The 16678-nt window shown below is 45.4% G+C and overlaps 1 protein-coding gene across 1 annotated transcript; it reads left to right on the forward strand.

The window, feature by feature from the left end:
* Window positions 1-679: 679 nt before the first annotated feature.
* On the forward strand, window positions 680-16212 carry SALL1 (spalt-like transcription factor 1). Its single transcript, XM_006897105.1, has 3 exons — window positions 680-786; window positions 10107-13564; window positions 14641-16212. The coding sequence occupies exons 1-3, from the start codon at window positions 711-713 to the stop codon at window positions 15079-15081; spliced, it is 3975 nt and encodes a 1324-aa protein (XP_006897167.1). The 5' UTR covers window positions 680-710; the 3' UTR covers window positions 15082-16212.
* Window positions 16213-16678: the final 466 nt, after the last annotated feature.

The following is a 16678-nucleotide window of genomic DNA, read 5'->3' on the forward strand; positions in this document are numbered from 1 at the left end:
CCCTCCCCACCCCAGCCCCCCCCCCAAGTCTCGCCACGGGACTCCCTCCCACAGCGGGCCCGCGCGCCAAGTGCCAGAGTTAGAAAGTTCGCCGAGAGCCGGCCGCCGGGGTCCCCGACCGCCCGCCTCCGGCCCCACCCCCGCCGGAGCGGTGTCATTCCGGGGAGGGCATGCTAATTCGGGTCGGCCCCGTCCGGAATGGGGGCCGGGCGAGGGCGGGAGGAGGGCGGGGGCGCCGGGCCGGGAGCCGGGCGCGCAGTAGCGAGGAGGCAGGCCCGGGGCGGCCGGGCCGCGGAGTCCCGAGCGGTCACGAAGAGGGTTAACCCAGTGCCGGGCGGCGCGGCGCGCAGAGCCAGCCCCGCGGCCGGCTTATTGGGCCAGCGCGCGGAGAGACAGAGGTCTGCAGCAAATCACGAACTAATTGATTAAGGCGAGCGGGTTTGAATAGCGCTGGCCCGGTGCCAATCGCCTTTCAAAGAGCCCCTCTATGATTAATCGCAATGCATTATTGATAATCATAATTATAGCAGGACACATGCGCGCTGCGCCCGGGGCCGGGGAGCCGGGGAGGGGGCGGGCGGGGGGGGGGGGGGCGGGCGGGCCGGCGGGCGGGGGGAGCCGCCGCCGCCGCCGCCGCTCGATTTCAGTAATTTTGAGAAGATTTTTTTTTAGTAATTTTTTATTCTGCCCCAGCTGATGTTTGAGCCAGCATGTCGCGGAGAAAGCAAGCGAAGCCTCAACATTTCCAATCCGACCCCGAAGTGGCCCCGCTCCCCCGACGAGATGGTGAGTGCTCCGGCCCGCGCGCGGACTCACACACTCACACACACGCACACACACACACACGCACACACGCGCGCGCGCGCTCACACGCACCCTCGGACCCACGACCTGCGGGTTAGCCCCCCACGCCGCTGGCCCCCTGGCCCCCCGTGCGTCCCCCCTGGCCATGCAGCCGCTGCAGTTTTTCTTTTTCATTTCCAATTCGCCTTTGCTGGGTTTCTTCCCCCCCCCCCCCCCCGCCCCCCCCCGCCCCCCCCCCCCCACGGCCCTGCGGAAAGCAAACCCATCTCCCTGCAGGGTCTTCGCGGAGTTGTGGGAGGGGGAGCACGCCTGCCTTTCTCCGCCGGCCCTGCCGCTCCCGGGCCCGGAGCCCGGGGGGTGTCCGAGCTGCGGCCGGTGCCCTGGTCGGACTCGGGTGCCGGAGAGCGCGGTGGCGCCGGCGGCCGGGGCTCTGCTCCCCGCGCGTCCTGCCGGGGTCCCCGGCTTGCCCTCCGCCTCCGTCCTTCTCTCGGCCGGAAGAAGTTCAGTTGGCCCTCGGGGTGAACTCCGATCGCCAAGGGAGCCCCTCGGACAGCCCCTCGCACACACACCAACTTCGCGTAGGCCCGCGCGGCGGGAAGAAAGTGGTCTGAGATGGAAAGTTGTGAGAAGGTGGGGGACCCGGCTCGGGGTACCTCGCTCCGAACGCGCCGGGCTGGGAAGTGCTTTCTGCCCTGGCTTCTTCTCCACCCAGCGCTGAGGTTTCCTGAGTTGATCCTCATTTCTTTTTTCCCAACACGTGCAACCCCCGCCCCCCAAGAATCTTTACACTCCGCTTGCTCCCACTGGGGCTCGTGGGACTCCACACGTGCGTGCGAGGCGGAGAAAGACCCGGGCGGGGAGCGTGATTTTCAGGGTCGGGGCGATCCAGCCAGAGGAGAGCCCCCTCCTGCAAAACAGGGACACTCATTTTCTCCGATGGTGGGGACCCCCGTGGGGGTCCGGGAAGGGGGGAATGGACAAGTCCAGAGGCAAGTTTGTATTCCGAAGCTACGCCTGAGCTGGGAGAGGTCTGTGAGGGAATGTAGGGGAGCAGGACGGTCACCTCGAATCCCTACTCTTTCGGTAAATGTGTGTCCTTTTAGGAGCCTCGGGGCTCCTAGGCCCGGCGGCCCGAGATGTTGGGGCGGCCCCGGGCTCGGCTCCCTGGGTCATCCCGGCGGGACGTTCGACTTGGCGATTGTCAGAAAGTCGAGGGATAATCCTGGAAGGGGTTGAGGGCCTGGGATACCCCCCAGGAATCTCACGTTTCCTGGGCTTTTTAGGGGCACAGAGGGAAGATACCGACCGGGTTTAGAAACACACCCGGAGATCGGCATCCAGAAAAACTCCCAGGCCAGCGGGGCCCCTGTGCCCCAGGGGTCCTCCCCTAGAGGCCTGCTGCGTCCCGCAGAGCTGGGGCCCAGGGATGGAGCACAATCCAGATACGGAGTCGAAGGAATCATCATGTCCTTGCCCCACTGTTGGGGAAGGGGATGTTCGGCGCGGGTGGGAGGCTTTTAGGAGTGAGGGGCCGGAGGAAAATTGTTTACAATATTTGCCCCAAGTTTCTAAAAGCTTTTCCAGCTTTACCGAAGCGATTTCTCAGTCCGCTGAGACGAGTCCTTCGTACCCGCTTTCCTCTCCAGGCTGGAGTGGGTGCGCGCGCGGTAGATAGAGGTGAAATGCACAGAGGCCGGAGCATCTACTAATTTTTCTGGGTTTTATCAGCGGGTTCCTTCTGCCTCTTGCTCCCACACGCATCTATCCTAAAGTTTCTCATGAGATCTTCCATTGTCAAAAGTTCCAAATTCGTGTGCGAAAAAACCCAATGGGAGAAAAGAAGGATTCAGTGTTTAGGGGTTTTGTGTGTAAGTTTTTACTAATTTTATCCACTGCCTGCTCCCTAAAAAAAAAAAACAGGGAAAAAAAAAACCCAAAACAAAACAAACCTGGTGGCGCAGAGAAATATACTCACTAGATGTTTTGTTTTCTCCTCTTCTGAAAAATGCTTCTGAGAAGCATTTTTTATAGTAAAGACTTCTCGTAAAAGATTTAGCCTAAAAGCAGCTCTCTGCCTCACTCTATTTTATTTATTAGTTCTATTATATTTTAGTTTATTTGAGTTTTGAGGTAAGTTAATTAAGTAACTGGATGAAGTTTTCTTTCAATACTTTCCTCCCCTTTTCTTGTAATTTCTTTTTCTTTTTATCCCCAAAAGTTAGTTCATTGTCCTGAGAAACAGTAAACATCTGAGGGCACTGGAGGGGCACTTCCCTGCCAGCTCCCTTCACCCACCTCTAACATCCCTTCCTGGGTTGATGTGTTCTTGAGTTTTTGTTTTGTTGTTCTGGTTTTTTTTTCTTTTTCTTTTTTTCTCCTGTAGTAATCGTTTTAGGTTATGACTGTTTTTACATGGTTGAACATAAAGTTTGGGAGAAGTTGCCTAGAGGGTAAATTTTTGTAATAGGGGTTACAGGATTTAGTGTAGTGTAATGTTGTTGCTTCTTGTTAGGTGCTGGTGAGTAGGTTTTCAACTCTTAGTGACCCCATGTGACAGAATGAAATGACTCGATGGGTTTGTTGGGCTTTTTTAAAATCTGTAATCTTCACCCAAGGAGGAAATTACAAGTCTTTGACCCACACAGCCAGTGACTGGGTTTGAACAACCAACCTCTCTGTTAGCAGCCAAGCTATGCTGAGCTGTTTGACCACCAGGCTGCCTTTTGTTGCACTAATGTTGGTACACAACTAACCTTCTCCAGTACTAAGGGGACCTCCCACATCTCCAGTCTTTTTCTTTGGGAATATTTGTGGACCAGACATTGAGGATTGCAATTCATAACATAACTCAAAATAGCCTTTCAAAAGTCACCTTTTTTCCCCCTCTGCAGTGAATTCAACAAACTACTTTCCCCTCACATTCCTATCTCTATCTCAAGGAGGGTTTTTATTCGTTTGCATTTTCAATCTTATAACATTAAAAAGCCAAATTTTAGAAGACAAACCTCAATTCAGTTTGATACTTTTATTTCCCTTAAATCTTGAGATGGCAATTAACGTATTGAGCCCATCAAGTTAAGTATAGTTTATTCTCTACTCCTTCAAATTCAATGACTTGTACCTAGTATTGGAACTAGAAAAGTTTGTAGGCCTCAGTTACAGCTGTCCTGAAAGAACTAATATGCTGTGTGCTTGTGTCTCGTGTGTGTGTGTGTGTGTGTGTGTGTGTACACACACTGGGGGGTGCTGACTGTGGATGCACTTACCAAAAAACTAAACCCAAGTCATGCTTATGGCCAGTGGCACTGACAGAGCTTCTTCAAAAGAACAAGTTCAAGAAAACGTTGGTTCAATTTAGAGTGTGGATATTTAATTCTACTTCAGTGCAGCTGAAATGCCAGAAATGCGCTAAACTTGGAAATTTTTCTGCTTCTTGTGAAACCAAAATTATGGTCAAATATTATTTGTCTCCTGAATGATATTCAACAAATCTTTCATTCCTTGTAGGAAAGTGACTGCTTTTAGAAACTGATATACTCAGTTAAGTAATTTTCAGGGGAAGAGATGTTGGGTTATTTGAATGGTTCTTTACTAGAGGTCTGGATCCCGGGACTTTGTATTTCTGTGGGTATTCCATTTGCTTCCTTTGGTGGTGTTAGAAAGATTTTTGTAACTACATGGATGGCCTCGTCAGCCTCCATTCATCTCTTTAGGAAGTATTTGGGTGCTTCGCTATTTCACAGAAAAGATAATATTGGGATAAAAATGTAAAAATCTTGAGTTGCATGTAAAACATTGACTTTGTCACATAAAGAATCCTAAAAATTCCTATTTATATTAATAATGAAATTCTATATTTATCAAAGTAATTTACTCAGTGTGGGCAGCTTAATGGCAACACATTGATTTCTAGGCCCAAAAGGGGAGAAAGAACTATAATTAATGGCTTTTTTTTGAAAAACCGACACCTGCAAGATAAGGCAGTAGGGAAGAATTCATGCTTAAGCAGGCCTATTCTGCGCTTTGTAGCATAATGAAAGATTGTGGATGAGAAAACACAAAATGTTTTTTGGAATTGCTTCAGTCTGCTCATACTTCCTCACAGGTTACAAACACAAACAAAGTCTAATTGGGAGGGAGATGGTGTTATTAAAGAGTCGAATTTGTGATACTGAATGTTTTGTGATTTATTTTACATCAGGTTTCTCCTATGAGTTTTAAACACAAGTGCCAATTTATAGGTTATTCTTTTGGGTTTTTTTTTCTTTTTCTTCTTCTTCTTTAGACTTTACCAGCAAAAGTCCTTTACAAGTTCATGGGTTTAAGGTGACGATCAATCTGACTGGAAACCTGGAAAAGAAATTGGGGAAACCAGTAGTTAGATTTTTGGTTTTCTGGTTTTGTCTTTTTTTTTTTTTTGAAGATTGTTACAAGACAAGCTCTATCTAACTGAACAAAACTCTTCTCTAGTTTTAACTAGGTTTTCCTACCACATATGCCAGTGCAGCTTAGCTAAATCTTCCCAAATAGGGAACCATTTAATGCTGGGGATGGTTAGTTAACCTGAGATTGGACACCCTCCCCTGCACAGGAGGGGGAAAAGTGTATGCAGGCTTCATAAAACCTAGATGTGTTGAGCTGTTTTAACCTTTGCTAGCCCCCTTCCATGAAAAGCGACAAGGTCCAGATGATAGTATGTCCTTCAGTGTCTTCCCAGTGACCCCCAAATTGAATCCTGCTAATCACTTAGCAGGAAGTAGTAGTTTATTTTCGTTTCACCTTATCAGCTTGGCTTCTTTTCCTAACCTTATTCCCCTGTCACCCTCAGATGCCAGACCCCCAAAGGGGAAGATTGACAAGTAGTTCCCATAGCTCTGCTTTACCCTCAAACAACAGGATTTAGTTTCTTGTGCCTTTGCCAATGTTTATGTAGTCAAAGTTCAAATCTCGCCGAAAGGAGTCTCTCTTTTACGCGTCACTGGAATAGGAAAGCCACAAAGAAGTTTTCGAACAACCCTCGCAACTGGAACCCCATCTAGTGTTCAGTTTGGTTTATCCATGGTGAAGATATTTCCCCCTTTCATTTCTTGGGTTCATTTAGGTGAACTTGGATTATTATTATTCTTTCTAAAGGAGTGTCTTGTGCATGGTTTTGTGGGGTTGGTTTTTTTTTTGTTGTTGTTGTTGTTTTAACTCTTTTTTCCAGAGATCTTACTTGTGTGCCCCTCCACTTGAGAATCCACTAATCTTGGTCAGAACAACTAGGAACTTAAGTTAATTTGTCATCTGATTACATATCACATAGAGGAGACTATAGACGTGACAGGAAATAAGCACTGACATATGTTGCAGTGTTTAAAATGTCTTTGAAATCTCAAGTTGAACATCTAGATTCCAGGCTTTTACTGAAGCTGTGTGGGGAGGGAGGAAGTTAAAAAAAAAAAAAAGTTGGTCAGTTAAAAGGGTTTCTGATGGCCTTTCCACCCAGGTCCACAGAAAGGAAGAGCTTGTTAAGAGCGTGAGCTCCAAACTGAAAATTGCAAAGGATTCCATTTAAAAAAAAAAAAGTGAGTGTAATCTTGTGGTAATGGCAGTCCAGTGAAGTATCTTTCTGAGGAGTTCCGATAAAGAAAACTAATATGGTAGAGTGTGTTTGCTTTTGTATTGTTTTGTTTTCCTTCTCCCAGCTAGCTAACCCCTTCTGTGTAGAACACAATTTGGTTTTTATTTTCTCAGTGGACAAATATGCTGGGACATTTGTGTTTTCTGCTTCCTATTCTACAGTGTTCTGTTCAGATGATGGAAAAACTGACAAATTTGATTTGGGCATCAAGTGCCCAAAAGGAATCAACACAGCTGGAATTTTAGTAAAAATTGTGTGGAGCTATCATATGATCCCCTTGAAGTTTTTTAAAATGTCTTTTTGTATATATATGGTTTAAAAACCATTTTTAAAAAATATTTTCCTATCTGGGCAGAATTATAACATTATTTTGCATGTAAACTCAATGCAAAGAAATTAGAATGTTATTTTCACTGTAGCATTAGGAAGTAAAGCAACTGTATTTACCTTAATGGGGTTACTAGTTGCAATCTTGTGTAACAGATTAAGCTAGATACAAAATAGACAAAATAGGGATGAGTAAATTAGGAGTTTCTTGTTAGGGTCTTTTGCTTTTTTTATTTTATCACAATTTAACATATTCTCTCTAGTAGTTAAAACATTTTAAACTAATGGTCAAGTTTGGCCTTCTTGGAGGGGGAAAAAACCCAAACATTGAACAACAATGTTTCATTAGGATTCCAGAATGGTTATAGGTTTAAAGTTAAGAATTATTCAATCCTTTATAGTGTAGTGACACCTGCTTTTGAAATAAATCAAAATGGAGATCAGGTTGGTGGGGTTTTTTTTGTATATTCATAAACATCAGGAAGTTAAATTAGTTGACTCTACACTGAGATCAAATGTCAGTTTCTTACAATGTCTTAAAAAAAATCTAAGCTGAAACATGGACTGCTTTTTAACAAAGTCTTTTTCTTAGAAGCAAGCAAGTTTGGGGTTGGGGAGTTTTTCTTTTTGAAGTAACTCAAGTTCTCATCCAGTTAGTACAATCCTAAATAAAATGTTCAGGTAGAAAACTTGAAAAATCTCAAGTGAATCTTGAGGCCGCACACACACAGAACTGGAGTGCAAGAAAGTAATAATCTGCTAAGTCCTGTAAAGTAACCTTCCTTTCATTTTCTCTCTATATTATGAGAATATCACATGTTTGCAAGTTATAAAGAATTAAAACGCCCTTTAATCATGAGAACAGATGTGCTAAATATTTGAAGCAACTACATTGTAATGTGTACAATTGATGAAGTCAGTTTTCTGATTTCCCTTGCTAGTTATTTAGTTCTGAATCTGTCATTATTTGTCTAAGCCCAGCTGACCAAGCAAAACTGTGTTTTAAAGTGGCTTTATGTTTTGATAAATGTGAGCTGGTTGAAAAGTATTTTCCACTGAATGCAGAGCTTAATAGAACATGCTGACATAATAGTTTTAATGCATTTTGTTGAAAATGTGTGAACAAACAGAATAGCTTTTGTTCCTTCATAATTGGCTGTAAAAGTAGATGGAAACATAACCATTACATATGGAAATGTGCAAAGAGAAAGAAATAACATTTCTGTTGAATATATTAGGAATTGCATTTCCTAGTTTAAAATAAGCATCTGAGATGGATGCATCATTTAAAATTGGTTGTCAAAATAAGAAGCTTTAAACAGAATTTTTGTCACATTATTTTTGTCCCAAGTTAAGCAACATAACTTTAGTGAATTTCGTTTAATATTTTGTTTATGTGATTCTAAGGCAGTGAGAGAAACAGAAAGTGCTTGAAACAGCACCTTGTCTCTGCATGGGAATCCAGTGGCAATTAGGAGGGTTAAATATAAAATGAAAACAGAATCATTATTGTTATTTTTGGTTGTTATTGTTAATCCATTTTTCACTGTGCCCTTGTAGAGAGTGAAAGCTAGATATTAGGAAAGCTAGCTCCTAAAGTATAACATACCTACATAGGTAACATTTGTAGGGAAAAGAGTGTGTGTGCACTTCTCATATATTTTACCAGGGGCCTCATGGACACCATCACCCCAGGCTAACAGAGTTAGGCATTTGCAAAAGTTGATATTCACTTATTAATTACAGGTTTTGAGATGCAAATGACTAAAGCATTTTTTTAATGTTTCTTCCAAAAAGAAAAGGCAAATAGATGTCTCTTTGAGTTGGCTATACATTTACTGAAAAGCAACATTTTTATTTTGCATTTATTCATATCTATAATTACTTTTTCCTTTCCCCCCTCCTTGCAAGTTTTCTGGGAGATTCAATTTGGAAGTCATGGAAACTACCTATTATCTGATTCAGTTCTGAAGAGAGAGAGGAGGGGGGAAAAGGCATGCAGGGAGGTAATCCTTGAATTAAACAGTTCTCTTTTTTTTTCACAGCCTTCCAAGATGACCACACACCATTTGTACAACAGAAGTTGGTGTCCCCCATGCGGGGCAAACAATGGGGCGCCATCCTGTCTCTGAATAGGATGTTAGCCCGGAGTCGGAGATTTTTATGTTTAATTTACAAATGGATCTTAGAGAGAAGAAATCTGAGCAACCAGTGGAAACAAACATGAAATAAAGAGATTTTTTTAAATGAAAGGTTCAGGACAATCTGTTAAACAATTGATAACAGTTAAAAGCAAACTGTTTTTAAAGGCATTCAGACAGGCAGAATTGCAAAGCATTTCCAAACTCTAAATCAAGAATGATTTCTTCTGGGATGGGAGCACATCTCCATCGTTGCACATCCCTCTTTTAAGTTGATGTGTAATCAGAAATGTAAATCTTGGGCCAGGTTTTAAAGACATACAGAGCACTTTTGTTGAACTATTCAGAGGCATAATGTTGTCATGTGGAGCATATTGGCATATACTCCCCATCAGTGGAATTGTAGCCCCAGTTGCATTCTTTAAGTTTAAAAATAAACATGTCGTGAGAGATTCTGCAGGTGTCAAGCATGCCGTGAAACAGACTTTGTGCATTGTGTTACTCTTTATTGTGTGTGTGTTGCTTTCCCTTTTGTATTCAGCTGGGTCTTGGAGGATCTGTTACTGCTGTGACTAAAGCAGTGTGTCTGGGATCAGACTCCATTCGGTTCTGAGTAGGGGCGGTTCTGAGTAGGGCCTGTTCTGGTTAAGGGCTGGTTTGGTTAAGGGCTGGAGATGATTTCCAAATTGTCAGTCTACAGCTTGGTGAGATGCATTTTCCCCCTCCTTGTCAACAACTGATTGGAACTTGAATGACTACAAATTAGTTTAGTGACAGAACAAACTGTCAAAGATATCTTTGAATCAGCTGAAAATGAGTAAGGTTGACAGAAACTCAAGAGGCTAATGAGTCCTCAGAATGGTTGCTGGATCCTCTCTGGACACGTTGACAATAAGGTGTATAAAATATTGGAAATCAATATTTTGCTATGAAATTTCATTATGCACCAAAGTCTGCAGTTCATAGTATTTTATATTTTGATGGATTATCTGAAGACCATGATTCCGAGATACCAGACTGATAGGACTTCCTCTCACTCCTTAAAAATTAATTATGGATGACTTGAATCATATTGATTGGTTGTTGTCTTTCAGGGGCTACAGTTTTCCATTTTGCAGGTAGCAAACAATTGATGAGTCCCCCTATTTCTGAAGTCATGGATGGCTGTGTTCAGACTCCCTCTCTAACCCCGTGTCTTTTGATGTTTGTAGGAGACACAGAGAAGGGTCAACCAAATCGAACCACTAAGAACAAGGACGCCCACATCTGTGGCAGGTGCTGTGCGGAGTTCTTTGAATTATCAGATCTTCTGCTCCACAAAAAGAACTGTACTAAAAATCAATTAGTTTTAATCATAAATGAAAATCCTGCTTCCCCTCCTGAAACCTTCTGCCCCAACCCTCCTTCCAATAATCCTGGTGAACAACTGAATGACACAGTTAACAAAACAGATCAAGTAGATTGCAGTGACCTTTCTGAACACAACAGGCTTGACAGGGAAGAGTCCATGGAGGTGGAGGCCCCAGTTATTAAGAAAAGCAGCAGCAGCAGCAGCAACCACAGCAGTAGCGCCCCGAGCAGCGGCGGCAGTGGCAGCAGTAGCAGCAGTGCCGCCCCAAGCTGCAATGGCAGCTCCTCTACAGGTACCTCAGCGACCACAACCTCTCTACCTCAACTCGGGGACCTGACGACACTGGGCAATTTCTCCGTGATCAACAGCAACGTCATCATCGAGAACCTCCAGAGCACCAAGGTGGCGGTGGCCCAGTTCTCCCAGGAAGCGAGGTGCAGCGGGGCCTCCGGGGGCAAGCTGGCCGTCCCGGCCCTCATGGAGCAGCTCTTGGCCCTGCAGCAGCAGCAGATCCACCAGCTGCAGCTCATTGAACAGATTCGGCACCAAATACTGCTGTTGGCTTCTCAGAACGCAGACTTGCCAACATCTTCCAGTCCTTCTCAAGGTACTTTACGAACATCTGCCAACCCCTTGTCCACGCTCAGTTCCCATTTATCTCAGCAGCTGGCGGCAGCAGCTGGATTAGCACAGAGCCTCGCCAGCCAATCTGCCAGCATCAGTGGTGTGAAACAGCTCCCCCCAATCCAGCTACCTCAGAGCAGTTCTGGCAACACCATCATCCCATCCAACAGCGGCTCTTCTCCCGATATTAACATATTGGTGGCAGCGGTGACTACCCCCTCCTCGGAAAAAGTGGCTTCAAGTGCTGGGACCTCCCACGTCAACAACCCAGCCGTCTCAGCATCATCCTCACCAGCTTTTGCAATAAGCAGTTTATTAAGTCCTGCATCTAATCCACTTCTACCTCAGCCATCCCCCGCTAACTCGGTTTTCCCCAGCCCTTTGCCCAACATTGGAACAACCGCAGAGGATTTGAACTCCTTGTCGACCTTGGCCCAGCAAAGAAAAAGCAAGCCACCAAATGTCACTGCCTTCGAAGCAAAAAGTACTTCCGATGAGGCGTTCTTCAAACACAAGTGCAGGTTCTGCGCAAAGGTCTTTGGGAGTGACAGTGCCTTGCAGATCCATTTGCGTTCTCACACCGGAGAGAGGCCGTTCAAATGCAACATCTGTGGGAACAGATTCTCCACGAAAGGCAACCTGAAAGTCCACTTTCAACGTCACAAAGAGAAGTACCCTCATATCCAGATGAACCCATACCCTGTGCCTGAGCATTTGGACAACATCCCCACGAGTACCGGGATTCCATATGGCATGTCCATTCCCCCTGAGAAGCCAGTCACCAGCTGGCTGGACACCAAGCCGGTCCTGCCCACTCTGACCACCTCCATTGGCCTGCCATTGCCCCCCACCCTCCCCAGCCTCACCCCCTTCATCAAGACCGAAGAGCCAGCCCCCATCCCCATCAGCCATTCTGCCGCCAGCCCTCCAAGCTCAGTCAAAAGTGACTCTGGGGTCCCTGAGCCAGTCACCAGAAACCCACCTGGGCTCCCTGTGGAAGCGGAAGGGTCCACCCTGCCACCCACCAGTGGGAAAACTGAAGAAAGCAGCGAGGTTACCGGTTCAGGCCTAACAGCGAGCAGAACCCTGAGCTCTCCAGCTGGGGACACCGGGGCAGGCAGTGCTGTTGCATTAACCAACCCTCTGTTGCCACTCATGTCAGAGCAGTTCAAGGCGAAGTTTCCCTTTGGGGGGCTGTTGGACTCAGTCCAGGCATCAGAAACGTCCAAGCTGCAGCAGCTGGTAGAGAACATTGACAAGAAGGCAACTGACCCCAATGAGTGCATCATATGCCACCGCGTTCTCAGTTGTCAGAGTGCCTTGAAAATGCACTACCGGACACACACTGGGGAGAGGCCCTTTAAGTGTAAGATCTGTGGCCGGGCTTTCACCACGAAAGGGAATCTTAAAACTCACTACAGTGTCCACCGAGCTATGCCTCCCCTCAGAGTCCAGCACTCCTGCCCCATCTGCCAGAAGAAGTTCACAAACGCTGTGGTCCTGCAGCAGCACATCCGGATGCACATGGGAGGCCAGATTCCCAACACCCCGGTCACTGAGAGCTACCCCGAGTCCATGGAGTCTGACACGGGCTCCTTTGATGAGAAGAATTTTGATGACCTTGACAACTTCTCTGATGAAAACATGGAGGATTGTCCTGAGGGCAGCATCCCCGATACCCCCAAGTCTGCAGATGCATCTCAAGACAGTCTGTCATCTTCACCTTTGCCCCTGGAAATGTCAAGCATCGCTGCTTTGGAAAATCAGATGAAGATGATCAATGCGGGCCTGGCCGAGCAGCTGCAGGCCAGCCTCAAGTCGGTGGAGAATGGGTCGGTCGAGGGGGACATCCTGACCAACGACTCGTCCTCCGTGGGGGGAGATGTGGAAAGCCAAAGTGCTGGGAGCCCAGCTATTTCAGAGTCTACCTCTTCCATGCAGGCTCTGTCCCCATCCAACAGCACCCAGGAGTTCCACAAGTCCCCCAGCATCGAGGAGAAGACTCAGCGAGCAGCACCAAGTGACTTTGCCAATGGTTTGTCTCCCACCCCAGTGAATGGTGGGGCTTTGGATTTGACCTCTAGTCATGCAGAGAAAATCATCAAAGAAGATTCTCTGGGAATCCTCTTCCCTTTCCGAGACCGGGGTAAATTTAAAAACACTGCTTGCGACATTTGCGGCAAAACCTTTGCTTGTCAGAGTGCCTTGGACATTCACTATAGAAGTCATACCAAAGAGAGACCATTTATTTGCACAGTTTGCAATCGTGGCTTTTCCACAAAGGGTAATTTGAAGCAGCACATGTTGACACATCAGATGCGGGATCTACCATCACAGCTCTTTGAGCCCAGTTCCAACGTTGGCCCCAATCACCACTCTTCAGTGCTTCCCACCAACTCATTGACCACGCTCATCAAGACAGAGGTCAACGGCTTTGTGCATGTGTCTCCTCAGGACAGTAAGGACACGCCTACCAGTCATGTCCCTTCTGGGTCTCTGTCATCTTCTGCCACGTCCCCAGTTCTGCTCCCCGCTCTGCCCAGGAGAACTCCCAAACAGCACTACTGCAACACATGTGGCAAAACCTTCTCTTCTTCGAGTGCCCTGCAGATTCACGAAAGAACACACACTGGAGAGAAACCCTTTGCATGCACTATTTGTGGACGAGCTTTCACAACAAAAGGCAATCTCAAGGTACTCAGTCTGTCTGTATCTCGCTTTCACTCACCTCCCTTTCTCACTACCCCAGGCAATTGATTGATCATGTGTGCTGTGAGTGTCACAGTTTTCAGGGAGGTGGTCCTCCAAAGGACACGTGCCACATGGTCTGATGGCGGAGGACAGGTAGTCCCCCGAGCAGCAGAAACAAAGGCAGGTTGCTGGACATCAGAGTGCTCTGACTAATTTGGTACACACCTCAAAGCAGTGGCCTAACTCTGTTGTCTTGCTAAATGCACCAAACAGATTGCTTTAGCTACCAAGGAAATCAGTCCCACACTGTCATGGGTATTGATTAAAGCCCTCCATGCTGCCCATATCACTTAATAATCAGGGCGCTCTTCAGGGGGTCTGCATGTATGTTTCCTAACTGCAGTCCAGCAGGCTGCTTGTTCTAGAATAGCGAGGTCACCACACAGCTAATGCGCATTATGATAATTGATTAGACAACATTTCCTACTAATACATGTCGGAAAGCAAGCAGATTGCTCAAGTTCTAAAGTAATGGTTAAGCACTTTTACAGTATACCTTTTTCTGTTGACAGAATATTTCTCCAGAGAGTGTTGTCTGTAATGTTATGAGATGAATAATTGCGTGCTACTTTTCTTGGCAAAAATAAGCTTTCCAAAAGGGCAGTCATTGAGGGATATTTTCTTCGCATCTGAAAAGGACATTTTATATGGTAAAGGGTGTCAGATATAGTACTTATCATTTGCAATGAAAGTGGACCTAACAGTTCTAACCCTGCAAGAAGCTATCTGCTAACTGACTGGCTTGCTTGAGGGCATTATAAGCTAAATACAGGTAATAAAAACAGTGTAAGTAAAGGAATCTTTGCCCAGAAAGAGGAAAGGAGGTCCAAGGTTAGAGCACGTGAACATGATAATACTAGTCAGAGGGAGTAGAAGGTTACCTTTCTCTCTGTCATTCATAAAAAATGGTCTTGTGGGCCTCTTGTATTGTTGAATGTTGGGATATGAATTGAGGCTGATTCAACTAATAAGCGTCTTACCCTCCTCTGCTCCCTTTTCCCTGTCTCCTTGTGTCTCAGGTACACATGGGCACTCACATGTGGAATAGCGCCCCTGCTCGGCGGGGCCGCCGGCTCTCTGTGGACGGCCCCATGACATTTCTAGGAGGCAATCCTGTCAAGTTCCCAGAAATGTTCCAGAAAGATTTGGCAGCCAGGTCAGGAAGTGGGGATCCTTCCAGTTTCTGGAATCAGTATGCAGCAGCGCTCTCCAATGGGCTGGCAATGAAGGCCAATGAGATCTCCGTCATTCAGAACGGTGGCATCCCTCCAATTCCTGGAAGCCTTGGCAGCGGCAGCAGCTCACCTATTAGTGGGCTGACGGGCAATCTGGAGAAGCTCCAGAACTCGGAGCCCAGTGCTCCTCTAGCCGGCCTGGAGAAAATGGCCAGCAACGAGAACCGAACCAACTTCCACTTCACACGCTTCGTGGAGGATAGCAAAGAGATCGTCACAAACTAAAGTGGTTCTTGGCTTGGGAAAGAACGTTCCTGTTCAGAATGTGACCTAGTTGCCTCCACCGCCTCCTCTTCTGCCCCGTCTCTTGCCTCCAGACCCCCACTTCTCCAGGAACACCCCCCCCCATGAACTACAACAGGATGAAGACATTCTTTTCTACCTTGTTCAACTTCTAGAGTTCTAAGAAAGCTTATTTATTAGTGATATAACCTTGCTTTGCAAACAGGATGCAAGCATTAACTTTGGTCTTCTGTATTTTCAACTAAATACTAATTGACTAGAGTGTTGTAAACTTGCTGTAACATTTATGGCAATTGCAAGTTGCCCTGCTAGGCGGTCTTAATCTGGCATTAACTTATTTTCTATACTCAGTTTAATATGAATCTGGTGTTGATGCAATGTCTCCGTGATGCATTAGTTCCCTAATAAAGTCTGTATATAAATGTACATTTTAATCTTGCTGGAAAATTTTATCAGCAAACACATTGTTGAATCTCTCAGAACAGATTTAAGGAAAGGACTGGAAATACAAACTGAAGAGTGTGGTTCTCAAAAAAAAAAGTTCAGTTCTTTTCATTTTTATTCTAAAATTCATCCCTTTTTTTTGGTAGATTTAACTATTTCCGTTTTGAACTGCTATTTGTATTGTGTATTTTACTTGAGTTGTCCTCAATGTTAATATGTTTCTGTACAGTAATAAGCACGCAGAATTCTTTAGAGAAATACAAGTGTTTTGGTAGTTGAAACTGAGACGTAACATTTTGCCTTGTAGGTATATTCACAATAGAAAAATGTGTGCTGGGATTTTACAATGCTGCTAAGTATAGCATCTTGAACAACCTTCAGTGGAGAAAATGTAGATGCTCTTATATATACATACAATAAGAAATACCACTTTCATTAAAATGTACATATGTTCCTTCCTAGAGCAAATGCTTCTGTTTGATGAAGAGAGCAGGTTATAGTGTTTGTTTATTTTGTATTAGATATGGAAAAAGATTGGTCTGTTACATGCACTTTTCTTGCAAAGTTGAAAGGGGGATTCCAATTACTTTAACATTTAAATAGTTACAAGAGAGATTGTAATTTTACTTAAGTAATCAAATACATCCTTTTTTTTTTAACAGATAAAACCCTAAGTCTGTGATTTTTAGAGTGCAATTCTCTTGAGTCAGGCTCCTGAATGTATTTTAGTATTTCTATTTCCCCAGGCGCCAGGAAATTGTTCTATATGATTAAGAAATTGTAAAAGGCTGACCAATAATGGGATTATACAAGCTTTTTTTAAATTTTAACTCAGAAGTTCTAGATATTTTTCCCAGTATCTATTTACTTGTTTGAGACTGTCTCACATTCCTTCTTCCCCAAAACCAAAAATGAAATAAAAAGGTGGTTGTCCGAGGTACATTTGCTTAAGCTAGGGTGTGTACCCATGTAGACCTGACCGCTCACATGATTTCATTTCAGGTGGCCGCTGCAGCTGACAGGACTGGAGAATTCCCTCTCGGCGGGGGTTGTGTCATCTGACTTGCACTGGGCCCTAACCCAGAGAAGTCAACATGTTCTTTCTTCAATTAGTCTTCTAGACATTTACACGCAC

The sequence above is a fragment of the Elephantulus edwardii genome, unplaced genomic scaffold (genome assembly GCF_000299155.1).
Source record: "Elephantulus edwardii isolate Elephantulus edwardi_28Jun2011 unplaced genomic scaffold, EleEdw1.0 scaffold00201, whole genome shotgun sequence".
In the NCBI taxonomy this organism is placed as follows: Eukaryota; Metazoa; Chordata; class Mammalia; order Macroscelidea; family Macroscelididae; genus Elephantulus; species Elephantulus edwardii.